At 34.4% G+C, this 21,903-nt stretch overlaps 1 protein-coding gene across 1 annotated transcript; it reads left to right on the top strand.

The window, feature by feature from the left end:
- Positions 1 to 586: 586 nt before the first annotated feature.
- Positions 587 to 21,665, top strand: LOC128234286 (116 kDa U5 small nuclear ribonucleoprotein component-like). Its single transcript, XM_052948449.1, has 22 exons — positions 587 to 715; positions 4,966 to 5,114; positions 5,764 to 5,914; positions 6,423 to 6,501; positions 6,787 to 7,055; positions 7,483 to 7,565; positions 8,954 to 9,120; positions 9,556 to 9,747; positions 10,244 to 10,334; positions 12,442 to 12,577; positions 13,016 to 13,143; positions 13,409 to 13,602; positions 14,459 to 14,570; positions 15,122 to 15,262; positions 15,479 to 15,572; positions 16,331 to 16,421; positions 16,878 to 17,091; positions 17,390 to 17,477; positions 17,869 to 17,987; positions 18,566 to 18,660; positions 20,362 to 20,623; positions 21,015 to 21,665. Exons 2-22 carry the CDS (start codon positions 4,986 to 4,988, stop codon positions 21,108 to 21,110), a joined length of 2,931 nt encoding a protein of 976 aa, XP_052804409.1. The 5' UTR covers positions 587 to 715; positions 4,966 to 4,985; the 3' UTR covers positions 21,111 to 21,665.
- Positions 21,666 to 21,903: the final 238 nt, after the last annotated feature.

The following is a 21,903-nucleotide window of genomic DNA, read 5'->3' as shown; positions in this document are numbered from 1 at the left end:
CTGTCATCGCTACTATAAGAGGCCGCTACTGTGTATTGCTCCGGTATTGAAATGTGATTTTTAAGTTCTCTACACTCAGTCAAAATACCATTTTCATTGACTTTTCTTTGCCATTGTTGTTAATATTCGTCGTTGTTTAAAGATACAATTAAAATGGTTTTAAATTTAACATTGAAACAACTGAAGCATTTCATGAATATTATTTTAGAACAAACGTACTGTATACTTAAAGTTTTAATCTTCACCTAAATAAAACTATATTTTAATATAAAACCTTTAATTTATATTAGTTTAATTATAATTGTTTTATTGATATGAAATCATACGTTAATCAATTGTAATCCTATTATTCAATGGTCAATCACACCTTCTTAATCATGGGCGATTCATACTGTATAAGACCGGATTAGACCGGGACCGGGAAATAATATTGCCCCACAAGCGTTTCGGGGATACACGATCAGTAATTGACTTCATAAATTTAAATAGTTTTATTTTTAAGAAAATAATATTTGAGTAATTCACTACTAAGATATTTTTAAGGATAATTGTAATATTATGAAGATTGACAAAAATAAAGCTGTTGAGCTTCATTTATCGTATTATTTTTGTATAATTATTTATGAACTTGTTGCACAAGTACACTTCCGGTTGTAAATAAAAACACGAGAAGAGCACCGGCCAAATTTTGTTTTATTTTGAACGAATAAGCAAGGTAATATGGTATATTTCATGAACTTGATTCTGATAAATAGTTTCCCTTGACTTGTGTTAAAAAATGTAACACTAAGTAAAGAAATGCACATTTACATTACAATAGTCTTAAAGATTAAATAATGGACGTTCAGGGTGCGCAAGACTTAGACGAAGAATGAGAGGGTTATTGCAGTTAGTTTTACATTGAAGAATATGTTTGGGTTGCATTGGAATAGCACTATGTAGGGGTATGAGACAGCCACCTAGTAAATATTATCTAAGTCACTGTGTGCTATGCACCAGGCCTAAAATAAAAAAAATCTTGTTTGGAGTAATGCGACCGACCCATAAAAATCGTTGCCGACTCAAATTTTTTTTTGGCATTTTGATCCGCGAATTTTTTTTTCAACGCCTTTCCACTACTATTTTCTGTTTCTGCTCTTTTCTTCTGTTTCGGTTCTATTCGATTTGTAGACACACTCGTAGAGCTTCGGTTTTTATCGCTGATCGCAATGAGCGTTTCGAAAACATGGCTGACTGCAAGTTTGTCGAACGTGAACCGAACGAAATAACGTTTTGTGTGACAATAAATTACTTAAATAAAAAATTAAAAACAACTTTGTAAGAAAATTCAATGTCGACTACACATGGTACGATGTATTTGATATTTTAATGTAGAATGATGAAACAATCCCGGAGAGCTACTACGACAACTTCGAAAAAATGTCAAAAATAACGGTCTCGTCAAAGCCCTCAGAGACTGCAACAGAAAAATTTAGTCCACATTCATATGACAGGATTTCAGTCTTAATTGACTTTGATAAAACATTAAAATATGTAACAATTGCCAATTTGTTTCACATTTTCGTTTGCTTATCTTGAGTGTCATAAGTTTGTTTTGTTGAGTTCATCTCTGTGTCAGTCTTAAGTAGATTGAAATTCTTTGAAATTAAAAAAATAAAGGATCAGAAGTTAAGATGTTTGTTGTTCAAAAGTTTATTACAATGCCTTGAATAACTAGTGTTATGTAGTGAATGTACTGTACACAAGATCCAGTTGTCGTTGGAGAAAAAACAAAAAACAAAAAAAACCTACCTACCTACCCACCTTAAAAAATCTGGGTAGGGTTACTCCAAACAAGAATTTTTTTAAGGTTGGCCCCAGTCAATTATTGTCAAAATATATTGGTAAGTATAAATAATGTATATATATATATATATATATATATATATATATATATATATATATATATATATATATAAAATAATAAAAATATTGCAAAACATGAGACATACATGAATATGTTGATTGACATACATGAATATGTTGATTTCTGTCTAATGCCTGCATAAGATAAGGTTATAAAAAATAAATAATACCAGTATTAAATTTTGAGATAATCTTACAATAAATAGAAACTCAAACAAATATAAATTGTCAAACCTAGGCCATACTATCTTACTCTTTACCCCAGCCCACTTCTTGAAAGCCTTATCAAATGGGATGTAACCTTATTTATTTGTATGCATACCCAAATTACTTCTATTAACCTTTTTAAACCCCAGAATGCTGCATTCATAGTAATAACAAAACCAAAGGCAATTCTATATTTTGCGTTCATAACATCATTTCGAAATTTGCATATCATGTGACTTCCCGACTACCTAAATTTCTATGATTAGCATTTTTTTAACTTAGACGTTAATCACATCACAACAAAGCTGTTGAGCTAAACATCAAAATTGTTTACCGTATTTTCTCGACTATAAGGCGATTCGCTTATAAGACGGCCCCCTAACTTTGCCCATGAAATCTGGTGCTTTTTGTTTCGACTCGCTTATAAGACGGGGTCAATTTTTAAGCAAATCTAAAATGCTAAAATTCTTCCTAATGTGTAAAAATGTTCAAGCTCAACGGACAATTATCGACTTTCGCGGAAACTGTTTTTGTTTCACTCAAAGAAAATGGCGGTCAACTGTGAGGTCTCTATTTGGAGGTAGGTTAAAAATGAGTACATAAGTTTGCAGGACAGGTCGTTACTTATCGAAAGTGTAATAATTAATCAGTAACAACATATGTTTGTTTTAGTTTATTTTTTTATTGAAGACACCAATGAAGTTCTTCGGCAAAATAAATGGCTTCAATAACATAACTGCGAAAAGCCGAGGCATGAATAGGTGTTTGTTTAGCAATAATGCTTTAGGCAATATTGTCCCTTGATTGGCGATTCATATTCGCATTGTCATTTGTTTGCTTAATCAAATTGACAGTTAGGTACCTACATCATATTAAGATTCCAATTTATTGATTTGATATATCTGTCAAACTAATTATACTGACACGCGCCATGAGAAAAAATGCAGATATAACGGGTCCCCTAATTTGGGGGTAAAAATCGGGACCCAATTTCCCCGTCTTATAGTCCAGAAAATACGGTATGCTACTTTGAGCTAAAATAATTAAAATTTGTCATTGTTAATCTGTGAAAGCAATGAAATTCCACAACAATAAACCAGTTGTTTACTAGCTCCGAACTGCATGCCCCAATTATCCGATTTGTTGTCACATCAGCAGATGTGCTTGATTTACAACAGTGACTGAATTGTTTATCATGCAGGGTTTAATAGATGAATATATTTCTGTGTTTTTTTTCGGATTATTCACAGTTTTGCGTTAATGAAAGTTCAAGCGCAACTTTGACTTTCCAACCATACTTGAGAAAGTTAATTTTATGACAATCACTTTGCATGTTCTTTTATTTTATTATTATGCCCCCTTTTGAAAAAAGTGGGGTATATTGTTTTGCACATGTCGGTCGGTCGGTCGGTCGGTCGGTCGGTCGGTCGGTCTGTCTGTCTGTCGGTCGGTCGGTCGGAATACCAAATGGTTTCCGATCAATAACTTGAGAACGCTTTGACCGAGGGACCTCATACTTGGTATGTGTATTGGTCATCACCAGCAGATGAACCCTATTGATTTTGAGGTCAGTGGGTCAAAGGTCAAGGTCAGTGTGACCTTTACATGAAAAACGGTTTCCGATCAATAACTTGAGAACGCTTTGACCCAGGAACCTCATACTTGGTAGGTGTATTGGTCATGACCAGCAGATGAACCCTATTGATTTTGAGGTCAGTGGGTCAAAGGTCAAGGTCAGTGTGACCTTAACATGAAAAACGGTTTCCGATCAATAACTTGAGAACGCTTTGACCCAGGGACCTCATACTAGGTAGGCTTATTGGTCATGACCAGCAGATGAACCCTATTGATTTTGAGGTCAGTGGGTCAAAGGTCAAGGTCAGTGTGACCTTTACATGAAAAACGGTTTCCGATCAATAACTTGAGAACGCTTTGACCCAGGAACCTCATACTTGGTAGGTGTATTGGTCATGACCAGCAGATGAACCCTATTGATTTTGAGGTCAAAGGTCAAGGTCAGTGTGACCTTAACATGAAAAACGGTTTCCGATCAATAACTTGAGAACGCTTTGACCCAGGGACCTCATACTAGGTAGGCTTATTGGTCATGACCAGCAGATGAACCCTATTGATTTTGAGGTCAGTGGGTCAAAGGTCAAGGTCAGTGTGACTGTAAGCTGAAAAAAGGTTTTCTGATTGTCCATATTTTTTTAATGCATGCACAGATGATTGGGATTGATGTATAAATGTTTGTATAGAAATGATTTTCTTTTATGTTACTATTTTAGTTGGGCATTTATTTGCCTTCTTAAGTTATCATAAGTAAAGTGCATCTTATGCAATTTTGGAGAAAATTTGCCTCAAGCTCCTCTATCCACTAAGTGCCATGTTTGTTTCAAACTAAGATAGATGATCATCAAGGATATATTTTCTTCAGTAAAGTTTTAAAGTAAGAGTATTGTTCTGATATTTGTCTTATATAGTAGACAGTAGAAATTTATATGTCACTAAATGCATGAGTTGAAGTATCAGTTTTCAGTGAACATCTAGTTTAATTATGCCCCCCTTCGAAGCAGAGGGGTTATATAATTGCTTTGCACATGTCGGTCGGTCTGTTGGAAGACCAAAGCTTGTCCGAGTGATAACTCAACAATTCCCGGACCTATGGTCATCAAACTTGACATGAAGATTAGGTATGACCAGTAGATGACCTGCCTCATATGCATCCAATGACAAATCCGCTGTCATTTCAGTCCATGCATATTTCATTCAATTGTCCAAATATTTCTGGCAACTTGGCGCTCAGGGGGCATAATGTTTGACAAACATCTCTTGTTTCTTTTCTCCTTTTAGATATTTTGAAGCAATAAAAGATGGATGGTGACCTCTATGATGAGTTTGGTAACTATGTTGGGCCAGAACTTGACAGCGATGATGATGACAGTGATGACTCCGGGGAAGACGAAGATGCTGAGAAATACCCGGACTACGCTGGCGCTGATGTATGACTCTTTTTAACTTATAGAGCTTTAGCAATGACATGTTCTTACAACTTCAGCTTAAAAGAACTTAAAAGAAGCTTCAAACAGAAACTGTTGTAGGTCTCCTCGTTAATTTTGAAAATACAAAAAGGATTTTTATTGCAAGATGAAATACATTAAAAGTACCCTTGACCTCGGGATGTTTCACACCATTGGTACCATTATCTTATGTTCAATTACAATAAGCTTTGATGTCATGTTTACCAATTAATTGTCATTCAAGGACTTATTTAAGGACTTATTTCTGCTTACAATGATTGAAATATGATAATGTTCCAACAACATAACTATGAAATACTGAGATGCGTGATTCATAAATGTTTAGGAAAATCATAGTTACAGCAATGATGTATTCTTCAGATTAAATACATATAATTACAAATATTACAGCTTATAAATATTAGAGTAAGGATTGAGATTTGATATGTCATATTTTCTCCTAATTTTAAAAATGGTTCATGTAGTCTTTAAAAGGGTGCAGCATCATAGTTGGGAAATGATATTTACACTTCTAAATAGCTTACTTTTTAGGAAGTTTAAAGGCACCTTGAACTTTTGTAAAAAATCTCATTCTTGATTAAAACTAAAAAATCTATCTACACATATTTAGGACGAGGAAGATATGGAACAGGACGATGATGAAGGCGGGGACATGCAAGTGGTGTTACACGAGGACAAGAAGTATTACCCGACCCCAGAGGAAGTTTATGGCCCTGAGGTAGAAACTATTGTACAAGAAGAGGACACCCAGCCGCTGACCGGTAAGAACTCCTGAAGTGTCCTTATCCCTTATCCACTCAGGGATGTCATTGTAAGCTTGTCTGTGTTTTAAAGAAATAAATGAAGGATTGCTATAGTCACGGTGGCATCAGGAGCTTGTGCAGAAAATTGAGCGATAACTAAATCAAGTTGCAGATGTTAAAGAGAATGGCAATGGAAGTCAAAAGATGATACATGATAATAATATGAATAATATCTTAATTTATAGATGGTAACAAAAAAGACACAAGTATTAAAATAATACTACATATACAATACAATACAATACACGGAAGGCATGCATACAATGATTTCTGATTTCGAAAGAAAATGTTGTACTGGTTAGAGGTGTCTAATAAAGTCTGTTCACATCCATGTTTCAATCCCAACCCATTTCTTTTACTATTATCTGATATGCTAGGCTAAAAAACACTTAAGCAATTAAAACCTGGAAAAGGTTTAATTGTAAAGATATTGGTATAGATTTTAAGTGTAATTGTTTTATTTCAGAGCCTATAATAGCCCCAGTGAAGAAGAAAAAGTTCTCCATGGCTGAACAGGACCTACCAGACACAGTTTACAACATGGAGTAAGTCACCTTTGACAAGATTTGGCCTTGATTTATCATCCTTTCTTTTTTATAATGTGTCTTATAACACTATAGGACTGACAATAAATCTTTTTTAATTTCATGAAAATAAATCCTCTTTGGTCATCATATTTCTTATTTTACACATTTCACCTTGTTGAAAAACACTGCTTCTGTCCTCGTTCCAGTATGTGGTATTTAGAACAAAGGGTCCATTTTGTCTTCTTGCAAAATTAAAGATTTAATCCCCCCAAATATAGGTTTTTCTTCTTGTCTTACTCCTAGATTTCTCGCTGACCTAATGGACACTCCAGAGTTAATCCGTAACGTCACTCTGTGCGGACACCTTCACCACGGGAAAACCAGCTTTGTTGACTGCCTCATGTCCCAGACACATCCTGAACTCGAGGTTAAAGACGACCGTGACATTCGATACACTGACACATTGTTTACGGAGCAGGAACGCGGAGTTAGCATCAAGTCTACGCCAGTTACACTCGTTCTCCCCGACACACGAAACAAGTCCTTCTTGCTTAACGTCTTCGATACTCCAGGTACTTTTTTCCAATTTTTGGAGTTTTCTTTGGTTCATGATGTAATTAAGTTTGATGTAGAGAAATTTAAATTATTAATTTATTATGAAATACGTGTACTGCTGTTGAATTGTGTAAAAGAAATTAAAATCAATGACAAGATTTCGAAGGTGATATGAAATTGCTAAGATTTGTCTAAATTTGTGTAAAATCTTGGTTATTGAAAATAGCCCCTGAAATAATTATTTTACTGATACTTAACTATGTGTTGAAAAATTTGTATTAATGAAATGGAAAAATATATTCAGCGCTCATGAAGTAAAACATTTGGTAGTCATTTAGTGGACATACATTCATGTACTGAAACAAAAATTGTTTGACTAATTGAATGATATATGGTTTAATTAAATGATAAATTGTATATTCCTTGATATTTTTTTTCCATCAGGTCATGTCAACTTCTCAGATGAGGTGACGGCTGCACTCAGAATCAGTGATGGAGCTGTTATATTTGTTGATGCTGCAGATGGGGTAAGTGTATCTATTCCTATCAAGTGTAAAGGATCAAATGGATTAATCTGAATCAGTGTCATAGTGATAGCAGAAACAGTGACAGGGTCAGGTCAGGATCGGGGAAATAGCATTATAACTATTGGAAAATAGCATTATATTGACTGTAGATGAAATGTAAGAAAGATTTCTTATTTGCATCCCTCTTAAAACCTGCACCCTGTATCACTTATAAAGCGATTAAGATGCCATTTGCTGAAAGACAAAAATATTTTCTCTTATCTGACCCTTCTTTATGGAAGAGAGCATCTTAATTAAAAATAAATCACCCTTGTTTTGCAGATTATTATGTTTTTACAACGCTCAAATTAATTATGTTGCAAACTTAACATTGAGGCACACAAATGTGGGCAAAATATTATTGATGTACAGTATTTTGAGAACCATATTTCCCCGCTTATAAGGCGAGGAAATTGGGTCCCAATTTTAACCTAAAAGCAGAAAAGTGAGGTAAAGTCTTATAAAAAAAGAATCGAGTCAAAATCAGTAATATTTCTGAAGAAAATCATTGATTTCAAATGCTGTTACCGAGGCGACGCTTATTGATAATGATTATTATTTTTCCAATCATATGGTATTTACTAACCAGCCTAGAGGCAAATTGGTAGTTGGTCAACCAAATGTGATTTATTGTCTGTTGATGCAGGAAGTATGAGGCAATTAAATAAGCAATTAAATAAGCAACAATACAAGCATATAAAATAATCTCTACACCCTGTGTGCTCTGACATAAAACAGCGTACTCTTTGATCTGCAAACACAGAGAAGTGCCTGTTAAATAAATTAGTTTGACAAATATATTAACACAGTAAATTAAAAACTAAAAATGATGTACCTAACTGGTAATTTGATATTCGTTATTGACTTTTGCCACAAAACTTCTGCGATCCCATACCAGAAAATAAAAACATATGTTTTTATAAATTATTTCAATTATGATAACATAAATAACGTCATTTCACTTTTAGCGCGTTCTAATTATTAACCTACCTTCACATCAGAGAGCTCACAGTTGACAATAAAATCGATTTTCTTCATGCAAATTTAGTTGATAATTGACTGTTTAGCTTGAACATTATATTTGACTGTTTTAGTTTGAACTTAGAAAAAAATTTACTTATAAAAATTAATATGCTGAATTTGCTTTCAAAATCAACCCCATCTTATAAATGAGTCTATTAAAAAAGCACTAGATTTCAGGCGAAAAATGTGGGGTCGTCTTATAAGCTGATCACCTTATATGTGGAGAAATATGGTAGTTGGCAGGAAATTGTTTGTGTTTTTTCTATCAAAGGAAGAGATTGTATAACAAAGGAAATGTTTGAACAAAACTATTGCCCACATTTCAGGTGATGTTGAACACAGAGAGGTTTATCAAGCACGCGATACAGGAGAAGCTTCCGGTATGTGTGTGTATCAACAAGATCGATCGCCTCATTCTGGAGCTGAAACTGCCGCCCGCGGACGCGTACTTCAAGTTGAGAAACATTCTCGATGAGGTCAATGGAATTATCAGGTAGGTGTAGATTTTTGTAAAATTGTTTTACAAATATTACGCATTTTTTTGTTTGACAAATTAATCTTATTATAAATATGAATGCTGTCTATTAATGCTTAGTATTGGCCAGAGTTCCGCTGTGTTTGTGGGGTTAAGATTTGAACAAATAAAATTCTCAAGTTTGATTGGGAAAAAAAGAGACACATCTAATACCTTTGATTTGTATTTTTGATATAGGAAAGAGAAAAAAAAAGGTTGAGCTAATGTAATGTGATTTTCAAGTGTTAAATTGCGGCCTAGTAATGTTAGGAAAACAAGTATGGATTATCTTTAGATATGGTTGAAATAAAAGAGATTTAAAACTGTTATATTCATTTCCCTGCCTTTGCTTCAAGCCTTGCTCTAAAGATCTCAAAATTTACTTTAATATTAGTACATGATATTTTCCTTCAGTCTCTACTCAGAAGACACAGAGCCGCAGCAAGTATCGCCACTGAATGGGAATGTGTGTTTTGCGAGCGCCTACTACCGGGTCTGCTTCTCACTGGGATCGTTCAGTCGTATATACGCTGACACGTATGGCGGGATTAACGATAAAGAGTTTGCTCGGAGACTGTGGGGCGATATGTACTTTCATAGCAAGACGTAAGATATTTTTGCTCATAAAGTAACTAGTCTAGGTTTTGTCATGGCGTTGGTTTTGTCATATTGATGTTCAAAAACTTCCAAGTTAATAGTTGTTTATTAATGCCCGTTGTTTAACGGGAGAAACAACTACATCCAAGCATTGTTGGGTGCTTCCAAGCACTATTGTTTTCTGTGTTGGTGGTTAAGAGAGTGTCATTAGTGAATTGAAGTGTTATTTTATACCACTTTTGCTTAAACAAAGAAGTTTTTCCAAAACTACTTTAAGTATTTTTAAGCTTTTTAAGTGTCTATTGTGTTTTTAAGAAATACATTTTGTTTAGGAGAAGTCTTTCACTACATAATTAATGTTATGTATATAAATTCAACATAGCCCCAACACATGGTTTTGACAATTTGTAAACAACAATTAAATGAATTCATTTAAATTTTCATGATTGAAATGTAATTTTAAACTTAGTGTATTTTTGAGAGTGAAATAATTTTTTCGCCACAGGAGGAAATTCAGCAAAAAGCCTCCAAATTCCACAGCACCGAGAAGTTTTGTTGAGTTTATACTGGAGCCCCTCTACAAGATATTTGCTCAGGTAGGCTTAAACAGAGTACATTGTTACCGTAAATGACTGGGTATAAGACGATAGGGGGTATTAGATGCAGGGAAAAAAATCTGTGAAAAGTCTGAGAAAAAAACTTTTAATCTATGTTTTTGGTTAAAAGACGCATAGAAAAAATGTCAAAATCGTCCGGCATTTTCAGCCACCATGTTTGTTGACAGTGACAAAAAAAAAAATTGTGAAAATGGCGATGGTTATCTTTAAAACCATACAACCATACTGCCGAGAATGAAGTTATATTATGCAAAAAATATTTTGACAGTGCCCAACTTTGCTTTTTATATGTAAGTTTGATTATTGTTCAATTCAATTTATTATTCAAAATAATATTGAATACCGTAATTCAATTATTTTTTTGCCGTTCGAATACATAGAAAATTATCATTTTTACATTTTATTTACATGTTTGTTTAACCTGCCTTTTTTCTTCATGTTTCCTTTTTACCACTTATTAATTCATCCGTAGTTATCAATGGTCATAAACTTATTTATTACGCCTATAAGTGTAAATCCTTCATCAAGTTAATTAAAACACCATTTTATACATGCATTGAACTGAATAAACACATTCTATCGGCTTCAGATCAAAGTGTCACACTGTGTGACGTCACATAACTTACAGTTATAACCACGAGGATCTCGTGGAGAGCATGGACATTGCTATGCAGGATTAATATATAACTGTACGATTATTGCTTCATATAGTCTATATAAGTGTGGTACAAGTTAGAAAGTTTATTGGCAGATCGTTTTACAAACATGTCATGTCGATGTTTTCTTTATCCCTTGATTGCCCTTGTTGTTTGTTTAATCCTCAAATAAGTATATCACACTTCATTTTCAACAGGCAATAAATCGTTTAGGATGGGTAGTAACTAATTAAATTGTCACAGTGGTGTATACGGTTAGGTAATCTAGCCAGGCATTGTAAAGATAAAAATCAATAATCTTCGTCTGTGAAACTTGGTAACTATGAAAGTTATGATTGATGTCCTTTGGGTGTCCAAAAATTAGGTACGCAAAATAAATTATTTTGGTAAATAATTATGGGTACAAATATTTAGAGTGTCTGAACTCTTAGGTGAATTACGGTAACTTTAATTGAAAAATATTTTTGTTGAAATTATAAACGTCTTACGATATACCGTATCCCGATCTTTAACTGCCGTTTTAACCCGTATATACTCGATCAATATGACGCGAGTAACATCCCTTTCTACATAAATCTAAACAAACTCTCGGCTTGAAATTGGCCTCAGAAAAAAATTGTTACTGGGTATTATACGCAGGCATATTTTTGCATCAAAATCTGAGGGAAAAAAGGGTGTCTAATACCCAGTCATTTACGGTAATGTTTAATTAGTTTTGTCAGCAAAGAAATAATTGTACAAGTCATTTAACCATCAAATAATACTTCAAAAGATACTTCTTTGTCATTTTTAGCTTGTTTATTAACAAAAAAATAAATAAAAGTTTTGTCTAAGGCTGGAGTTGTACATGGCTTTATTGTTGGCTATAATTTAGACGAAAAAAATATGACAATATATGAGCCATGCCAATGAAAAGTCTGTTAAATTTTAGCCTTTATTACTCATGATTTTTAGGGCCCCCAAAAAACTGGTGATTTTATTCAAAACGTTTCAACTTATTAAAGATATCAACTTCAAACTTCATACACTTACTCACAGTAACAATATGCTCTTGTAAAGGTAAATAACTCCAATTTTAAATACTGTCCTGTTAATGACCCTTTGTAACTTTCTTAAGAATGAAACGAGTTATTGCCATTGTTCATTTACATTTGACTGAGCTTTGGTTTAGAATAACTTGCCCTTTTTCATCATTACCTCATCTTGTAAAATTAAAAATCCTTTGTTGCATCAAACTTCCCAACTTTATTCACAGATTTTAGTTGATGGAGAGTCAGTCTCAGCTGTGCTTCATTTCCCATTTTGAAATGAATTCTCATCTCCCCTTGTGTTGCAGAGACTATTTATGACTGAGTAATATGCCCTTGTGCATAGGTATCATTGGGCACAATTATCTTTCACGTATGAAATTAATTATCTCCCCTGTTTAGATTGTTGGAGATGTTGATGAGAGCCTTCCCCGAGTCTGTGATGAGCTGGGAATCTCGCTCACCAGTGAGGAGAAGAAGCTCAACATCCGGCCGCTTCTACGCATCATCTGTAGACGATTCTTCGGAGACTTTACAGGTAAAACAGGGTTTCAATAGATTTGTATTCAGCTTTTCAATTAAATCAAAGGTCTCTGTGTTCTGCTTCATATGGTAAGATCCTTGAAATATTACTTAATCTGCAAAATAAACATTTAACTTTCCAAAAAATGTCCAGATTGACCTGTTCTTGTCTTGAAAAATAATGACCCTGCCAAAACTCAAATGATCAGTTAAAGGGTTCAGACTCAAAGAGTTCATAGACAAAAGTTAAGTCAGAATTCAAAATGTTGTTTTATATCATTTATTTTACTGACACAATTCAGTTTGGCTTGGAAGAAACACTCCAGCCCGTCAAACAGCCATTAAAGTTACATACATCCCACCTGAGTGACAATTTACCTGTCACAAAATGTACAGACAAGTGCTTATTTTGTGCTATCAGCCTTTCCATGTTTAAAATGAATTCTGTTGACAGGTTTTGTGGACATGTGTGTGGAGCATATCAAGTCACCGCTGGCAAATGCCCGACGGAAGATTGAGCACATCTACACAGGACCGATGGAGTCGGATCTGGTTGATATGATGGTTCAGTGTGACTCTGATGTAAGTGACCAGGAATACTTCATTGCAAATTAATTAAAATAACCTTTTGTTTACTGATTGTGTTAAATAAAACTTTTTGTAAAGATGGTGTTGCAAGAGTATTAGTGTCCATTGCGTAAGCAGTAATGTTCGAATTTTTGGGAACAATCATAAGTCCTTTTAAATATCTGTTTTGAATATATAAAAAACTTTAAATTAACTGGCAATGCAGATATTCACATAATATAATTATGAGCTTGGGGTTTGAATGTACCTTCAATTACAGGGTCCTCTGATGGTCCACACCACCAAACTCTACCCGACCCCGGACGCCACCAGCTTTCACGTGTTTGGGCGTGTGGTTAGTGGCACACTGTACTCAAACCAAGAAGTGAAGATTCTTGGAGAAAACTACACAATACAGGACGAAGAGGATTCGAGATTCGGCCAGGTCGGCAGGCTGTGGATTTCAGAAGCCAGGTTGGACTTGATTTGATTAAATTTATTTATTTAGCTTGTTTGTTTTAAAAATAGCTTGTTTAAGTATTGTTCTAGCCTTCATGTTATTGGCAATGGTTGCAGCCTCAAATCCTTTAATGTTGGCCATAAGTCAATAACCATTACATTTATAAACATATGCGTATATCTATGGGAAGTCCCATTACTCTGGCTGCAGCATTTATTGAGTTGTGTTCCTTGATTAAATGAGAAAAATGGAAGGATATTTGCATCTTTGCATTAAAAATTTACAATAATATTAAATGCAACTGCTTTAAAAGTTACAATAAAAGATGCACTTGCATTGAAAATAACAATAAAAAATGTGTTGAAGGCTTTGGATATATTTCAAAAGGCAGCACAGACTTCGTTACCTTCGTCGTTGAGTCGCCTTTGATGAAGCGAGGTCGCAAATTTGTGAAAACTGTTGTTTGTTGTTAGGTAGTTGTACATATATTAGTGAACGCAGTGAGATTTCTGTCACAACTGAGAAGTGAGATAGGATGATAGCTGGAAGGATTTGAAGGATCCTACTTTTGGGTACAACATTTGCATGTTTCCAAGTGGAAGAAAATCTGAAGGATGAAGTAGTATGTTGTAGAAGTTAGAAAGTTGCTCAGCTCATTCCTCTGCCCCTTTTTTCAGTAGCCGCAGACCAACTAGATTTGGATCACTGATGAGATGGGTTTTTTATAAAGAAAATTAAGACTTTTGGTAGAAAATTTTATGGCCCATTTGAACAGTCTTTTTTTCATGTAAGATTTATTTTCATGAAATATCGGTTTATATAGGGTCAATACTGTCACTTTACTTTAGAACAATAATATTTATTCTGCAGGTACAAGGTGGAAGTTAACCGTGTGCCCGCTGGTAACTGGGTGTTGATTGAAGGTATAGATCAGCCTATAGTGAAGACAGCCACCATCACTGACACTACAGCCCCGGAAGAGGTATAACTTTCAGAAAGACATTTCATCAAGTTGTTTCAAAGTGGTGATTGTTATCCTTGATAAATCAATCAGGAACACTCCTTAAAATTATTCATGAGGGACATTAATTACAGGAAAGCTAACAGAAATGGGGGAACAAATACAAAAAAGCCCATGGACATTTTTATGATAATAGTAGTGGTTGAAAAATATTAGTTTAAAATACTGCTTCAGTTGATCTTGATGCAATGAAAAAATGTTAAGATGAAATATTTACATTGAAGTAGTCTATTACTGAATGGTAATCAGCATTTCAAATATCTCATTCTTTTACACAGACGTAAAATTATTTTGAAAAACTTTATAACTTATCCCCCACAAAGCATCCACAAAAATGTAAATTTAAGGATTTTTCATGAAATATGAATGCTCAACTTGATCTCTGAAGACTATTGAAGAATCCATGTACGCTATATAAAACTGCTTGATCATGTCTGAGCAAACATCAGGCATAAACATGAGAAAATGAAGATCAAACTTAAAATAAATTCTTTAACTTCCTTGTCCGTCAGGTACACATATTCCGGCCGCTGAAGTTCAACACAAACTCTGTGATCAAGATCGCAGTGGAGCCGGTGAACCCTTCAGAACTTCCCAAGATGTTGGACGGGCTGAGAAAGGTCAACAAGAGCTACCCTCTCATTACAACCAAGGTCAGTTGTCTATGAACAATCAATACAATATAATATAAAATATATAAGAAGGATATCAGTTAGGATTTTATTCTGGTTTTCATTATGAAACAAGTTGAGAAATTTCCATCGAATTGGTGTTATTATTGCAAATGGCCATGCAAATTCTGATTTTAGATATTTTTTAGAAAATAATCAAGATGGTAAATTATCAAATATTAATAATTTATTTTTCAGGTTGAGGAGTCAGGAGAACACATTATCCTGGGCACAGGAGAGTTGTACCTTGACTGTGTGATGCATGACCTCCGCAAGATGTACTCTGAGATTGGTATGTGTGTTAGTTGATTGGGTTTGAATAACAACTAATATTACAACTGTTACGTTAAAGAGCCACCTTAAGATAGGTGTTATTTATTTCAACCCTGTTAGAATAACGTGTTATATTAAGAGAAAATAATGCACGTTTTGAAGAATGTGACCAACTGTTGAAGCCCTTAATTTTATTAGCACTCTTTAACGTAACACAGGCATTTTCATTATTTATTTCATGCTTTGGCGGGTTGTAGAAAAAGAATGCTAGATAATACCCAGATAATCTCACTATTTGAAACAGTGAGTTAATCGAAATTAACTATTCTCATTTTATCCCGTTTCACTATAATTTTTTTTTAAAGTAATTGCACATAGTATAAGGAAGAAAAGTCAATAAAGTCAGTTTTTTGCATATCATCATCTGGCTTTAATTGGGCATGATAGTTTAATATAAATTTAGTATTGATTTTGATGAATTATGATCACAAAATGAAAAGAAAAGGTGTTTGTTTAAGTGTAAGATTTCAATATATTTCACCTTGTGAACATCAAAAGACAACAATTTCATTCTTGGCAAAGCCACTCGAGTAATCTAACATTTGGGTCTCACTAAATGAAATATGTTGCTTTCTTACTCTGAAAAATGAATTATCCTGTATTTGCGAATGTCTGCAGATGTGAATGCCATCAAAAATGATGTAGTTTTCCTATATTAACAATTCACTTAAAATATGTCGATCTTTCTATGATGCGTGACAACACAATAAATTGCAGACATTAAGGTGGCAGACCCCGTCGTGTCCTTCTGCGAGACTGTTGTGGAAACATCTTCTCTCAAGTGCTTCGCCGAAACTCCAAACAAAAAGTTTGTCACTTATTTTGTTTTGTTAAAAAATTTACATTTTCTTTTAAAGGAGAAAATAAAGATATCTAATCTTATCTACACATTTTGTATTTTTATCAGAAATATTTAAATTTTAAACAATATACAAACAAAAATGAATCCTTTCTTCAAAAAACAGAGACAAAGTATTGGGTTAAAAAGGGATTTTCTTAGTTTTAAAAAATTGAAGCTTTAGACTAATTTAGCATTGATGATAACATTATACAAAGTCATGTAAAAATATATACATTCAGTGGTTGGTCTTAAGAAATGTTTCTTTTTGAAATTGAATAAAAAACCAGCTTGTAACATGTTCTACAATACATTTTTCTATACTGTGCAGGCTTTTAATAGTATATTTGCAATGTGTCAAATGCAAGGCACTACCAAAACATGAAATATGAATGACTGAATAAAAATTATAACTTTCTCTCGTAGGAACAAGTTGACCATGATTGCAGAACCACTGGAGAAAGGCTTAGCTGAGGACATAGAGAATGAAATTGTTCAGATAACATGGCCCAGAAAACGGCTCGGAGAGTTTTTCCAGACCAAATATGACTGGGATTTGCTGGCTGCGAGATCTATATGGGCATTCGGGCCTGATTCTACTGGCCCTAATATTCTTGTGGATGATACATTGCCATCTGAAGTGAGTTGATTAATACTATACAAACCAGTGTTTAACTGAAACATGTTTAATGGGTTTACTGTGGTGAAATTGTGGTCTTGTATGGCTTATTAAACCAAACATTTCATCCATACACATGTATGTTAAAGCATTTTTTAATTTTGTTATACTACTTTAAGCAGTGGCTTTCCAAACATCAGTCCGCGTCTTGAGGCAGAAAATTGCAGCCTTGTGCAACAACTTTATTAATATTTTCTATTACTTTTGCATCGGTTTTGTGATATATTTACGAAACTTCACATCCATATGTGTATATCAGGTGGACAAGAGCCTGCTAGGAGCCGTCAAGGACAGCATTGTGCAGGGATTCCAGTGGGCAACAAGAGAGGGACCATTGTGTGACGAACGTAAGATTGGGAAAAAAATATACACAGTTTAATGCATCCAGTAAAAGTACACATTTTTTTTACTAAGAGACAGTAAAAGAACTGATTTTAGTATGTTGATTCACTGTCAGTTTACATACAATGTTGTTTTTATATCATGAACTGTAAAATTTAAGTCACTTAGATTAATTCTATTAAGAATGTCGACTTTCGTTTGCTAGTTGCTGTTGAAAATGAGATCTGGTGAAATTGTAAAGGTATATACATGTTAAGATCTGTTTTGTTGACTGAATACAAAGTTGATTGGCCTCATCAATTGCCTGCCACTGGTGTCTCATTTCCGCAAGTTATTCCATCAGAAAAAGATATTGCCAATTTTGGTGTTTCATAACATAGTATTTCTTTGGTTTAGCGATCCGGAATGTGAAGTTCAAGATTCTGGATGCAGTCATTGCCCAGGAGCCGATACATCGAGGTGGAGGTCAGATCATCCCGACAGCCCGACGTGTGGCATACTCCGCATTCCTTATGGTAAGCAGCAGTAGTAGGACAATCATGATTTATGGTTGTGGGTTTGTAAATATGGAGTTCAAGCTATAGTGATTCCAACACCATGATGCATTACATACCCTGCATTCTTTATGGACAGCACTAGTAGGGCAATATCATTATTATTACATTATTACAACTCAACTGTTTAGGGTTGTAGTGTTTCAGATCATCCTGACAGCAATATGTGTAACCTTACTCTGCCTTACGAAGTAAAGAGACTAGGATTACCTTAGTGTGGTTTTGTATCTAAAGTAGTTTATATGAATGTACAGATGGGGGTCAGATAATCCCAACTGCCTTATGTGTGGTGTACTCTGAATTTCTGTATTTATGACCAGTAGAAGCACAATCATGGCTATTATGGCCATGACTGTAGTTAAAATAGTTACAACTCAACTTGCAGGGAGAATAGGCTTTTATCCAACTTTTAAAGGATGTGAAAGCAGAAGAGTCTGATAAACTTTCATGGAAAAACAATTAAGTGTAACTTGTCAAGGATATAACAGATGAATTACTTGTCCTCACTGCCTAACAAGTTTCCTCTTTTCGTTATTCAGGCTACACCCAGGATGATGGAACCGTACTACTTTGTGGAGGTCGTCGCCCCTGCTGACTGTGTATCTGCTGTCTACACTGTACTGGCCAGGAGAAGGTAAGGATGCACGATAGAACATTAAAACAGAACATAACAGAAATAGGTTGAACGAGGCTATAGGATTTTAAAAGAATGAGTTCAATAGCTACTTTTTCAATTGTGTTCTCATATATCCTTTTTCCTAAAAGCTTTATTCTATATTTACAAAGGTGGTGTTGCTTCAAACTGTCACCTTTTTAAGGATTAATACCGTAAATGACTGGGTATAAGACGATAGGGGGTATTAGACGCAGGGAATAAAATCTGTGAAAAGTCCAAGAAAAAAACTTTTAATCTATGTTTTTGGTTAAAAGACGCATAGAAAAGATGTCAAATCGTCTGGCATTTTCGGCCACCATGTTTGTTGACAGTGGCAAAAAAAATTTTTTTCGTGAAAATGGCGACGGTTATCTTTAAAACCATACAATGATAAACTGTTGAGAATGAAAAGTTAAGTTATGCAAAAACCTTATATTGTACGGGTTTGTTCTCAAAATGTCAACACCTACAGAAAAGAATAAAGTACCGTAATTCACCTAAGAGTTCGGACACTCTAAATATTCGGACACCCATAATTATTTACCAAAATAATTTATTTTGCATACCTAATTTTCGGACACCCAAAGGACATCAATCATAACTTTCACAGTTACCAAGATTCACAGACGAAGATTATTGATTTTTATCTTTACAATGCCTGGCTAGATTACCTAACCATACACACCACTGTGACAAGTTAATTAGTTACTACCCCATCCTAAACGATTTATTGCCTGTTGAAAAGGAAGTGTGATATATTTATTGGAGGATTAAAGAAACAACAAGGGCAATCAAGGGATTAAGAAAACATGAACATGACATGTTTGTAAAACGATCTGCCAATAAACTTTCAAACTTGTACCACACTTATAGACTGTAAGAAGCAATAATCGTACAGTTATACATTAATCCTGCATAGCAATGTCCATGCTCTCCACGAGATCCTCGTGGGTATAACTGTAAGTTATGTGACTTCACACAGTGTGACTCTTTGATCTAAAGCCAATAGAATGTGTTTATTCAATTCAATGCATGTATAAAATGGTGTTTTAATTAACTTGATAAAGGATTTACACTTATAGGCGTAATAAATAAGTTAATGACCATTGATAAACAGGTTAAAAGCAGTCGAATTTTTCACACCTTCTTGTACAACTGACAAAAAATATTTTGACAGTGCCCAACTTTGCTTTTTTATATATGCAAGTTTAATTATTGTTCAATTCAATTTATTATTCAAAATAATATTGAATAACTTTAATCGAAAAATATTTTTGTTTAAATTATAAACGTCTTACGATATACCATATCCCGATCTTCAACTGCCCTTTTAACTCATATATACTCGATTGATTTGACGTGAGTAACATCCCTTTCTACATAAATCTAAACAAACTCTAGGCTTGAAATCGACCTCAGAAAAAAAAAGTTAAAAAAATTGTTACTGGGTATTATACGCAGGCATTTTTTTGCATCAAAATCTGAGGGAAAAAAGGGCGTCTAATACCCAGTCATTTACGGTATATATGTATAGCTCAACCCGCACACATGCACGCATAAAGAAAATATTATGCCCTGGATGGACTAGTTTGGCTTCAAAACATCTACATGTAATAACAGAACTGTTTACAAATATCCTGTCTACATTTTACAAAACCTTTTATTTGATCTGTATTTCAGAGGTCATGTGACCCAAGATTCTCCTGTCGCCGGTTCACCATTGTACACCATTAAAGCCTTCCTACCGGCAATTGACTCGTTTGGCTTTGAGACGGATCTCCGCACACACACACAAGGCCAGGCATTCTGCCTCTCTGTATTCCACCACTGGCAGATCGTTCCGGGCGATCCGCTGGACAAGAGTATCCACATTCGTCCCCTTGAGGCTCAACCTGCCACTCATTTAGCTCGGGAGTTTATGGTGAAGACTCGTAGAAGGAAGGTATGGCAGAGAAACCTTTTGTGATTTATGATTAAAATGTTTATTGAAAAAATTGTATAACCAATAATCTGTGACTTTCATTTGGACAATAGTGTTTTGAAATATGTTTCTGTCCGAGTCTTTTAAATGTCATAAATTTTGATAACAGCAAAAAATGGTAAAGAAGTTTAATTAAACCTATAGCAAGATATAACACATGTTTGCACATTGTAAACTCCTACAAAGATAGTTGGTGTTGTTGGTTGCAAACAAATTGGTCAAATCAATCAACATTAGTAAATGATAGAAGGCTCCTTACCTTTAAATATCAGTCCGAATGTTATTGCATTAACATTGCAAGTTATATTTTAATTCAAATTGGAATTATATCTCAATGATATTTTCCTTGCAGGGTCTGAGCGAGGATGTGAGTATCAACAAGTTCTTCGACGATCCTATGTTGTTGGAATTGGCGAAACAAGATGTGCTTCTCAGCTACCCTATGTAGGAACCTTTTTAGGGTCCCAGAGACATTTTTAGAAGCCTAGGTTCGTTTAGGGACCATTCCAGGAGCCAAGTCTATCCTGGACATTTATGTCTGCTCATGATAATTTTGGTGCCCAGGAAGCAGTGTTTATGTCCATTTTTGAGGCATGACAGGGAAAATAGTTTATGGGCCTATGGATGTGATGTATGGGCTCCTTCATGACACTGACATAATTGACAGTGTTCAGATGAGAACATGTGGTGTGTTTTGTAAACAAATCATGGATATGAATATTTTTGCAGCACAGGGATTGTGTTTTGTTGTAAACTGTACAGAATAAGACTATTGTTCATTCCCTCGTAATGTGCTATGATCTGATGATTTACTACAGGAAATGACTGGATATTTTTAATCGTATTAGAAATGAAAAAAATAAATATTGAGAATTTAAGTAAAGTTAGTGATATAAACTGATTTGAGATGATTTGGTAGTTCTGAGATATTGTTAAGAATTAAGATATGAATCTGCTTACATGTTTTCAATCATGTCATACATTATGGAAAATAAAACAATCCTTGAAATGTCTTTTGTTGATTGATTTGACTCTATATATTATACAAATTGCCAGCCATCTGCCGATGCCCTTCTTTTGTTGAATAATAGGGTGACTGCCTAAAGGTGTTTCATGAAAAGTAACTTTGATCGACTGACCTTTGAAACAATAAAAGTCATCAAGGGCAACCTACTACTGGGAGTTTATTTCAAAGTTTTAGTGATGACAAAGTTTACATTACACTGACTTCTGACCCAAAA

Source organism: Mya arenaria, chromosome 1 (genome assembly GCF_026914265.1).
Source record: "Mya arenaria isolate MELC-2E11 chromosome 1, ASM2691426v1".
Lineage (NCBI taxonomy): Eukaryota > Metazoa > Mollusca > Bivalvia > Myida > Myidae > Mya > Mya arenaria.
The sequence above is the reverse complement of the archived record's forward strand: the minus strand, read 5'-3'. Positions and strand labels throughout refer to the sequence as shown.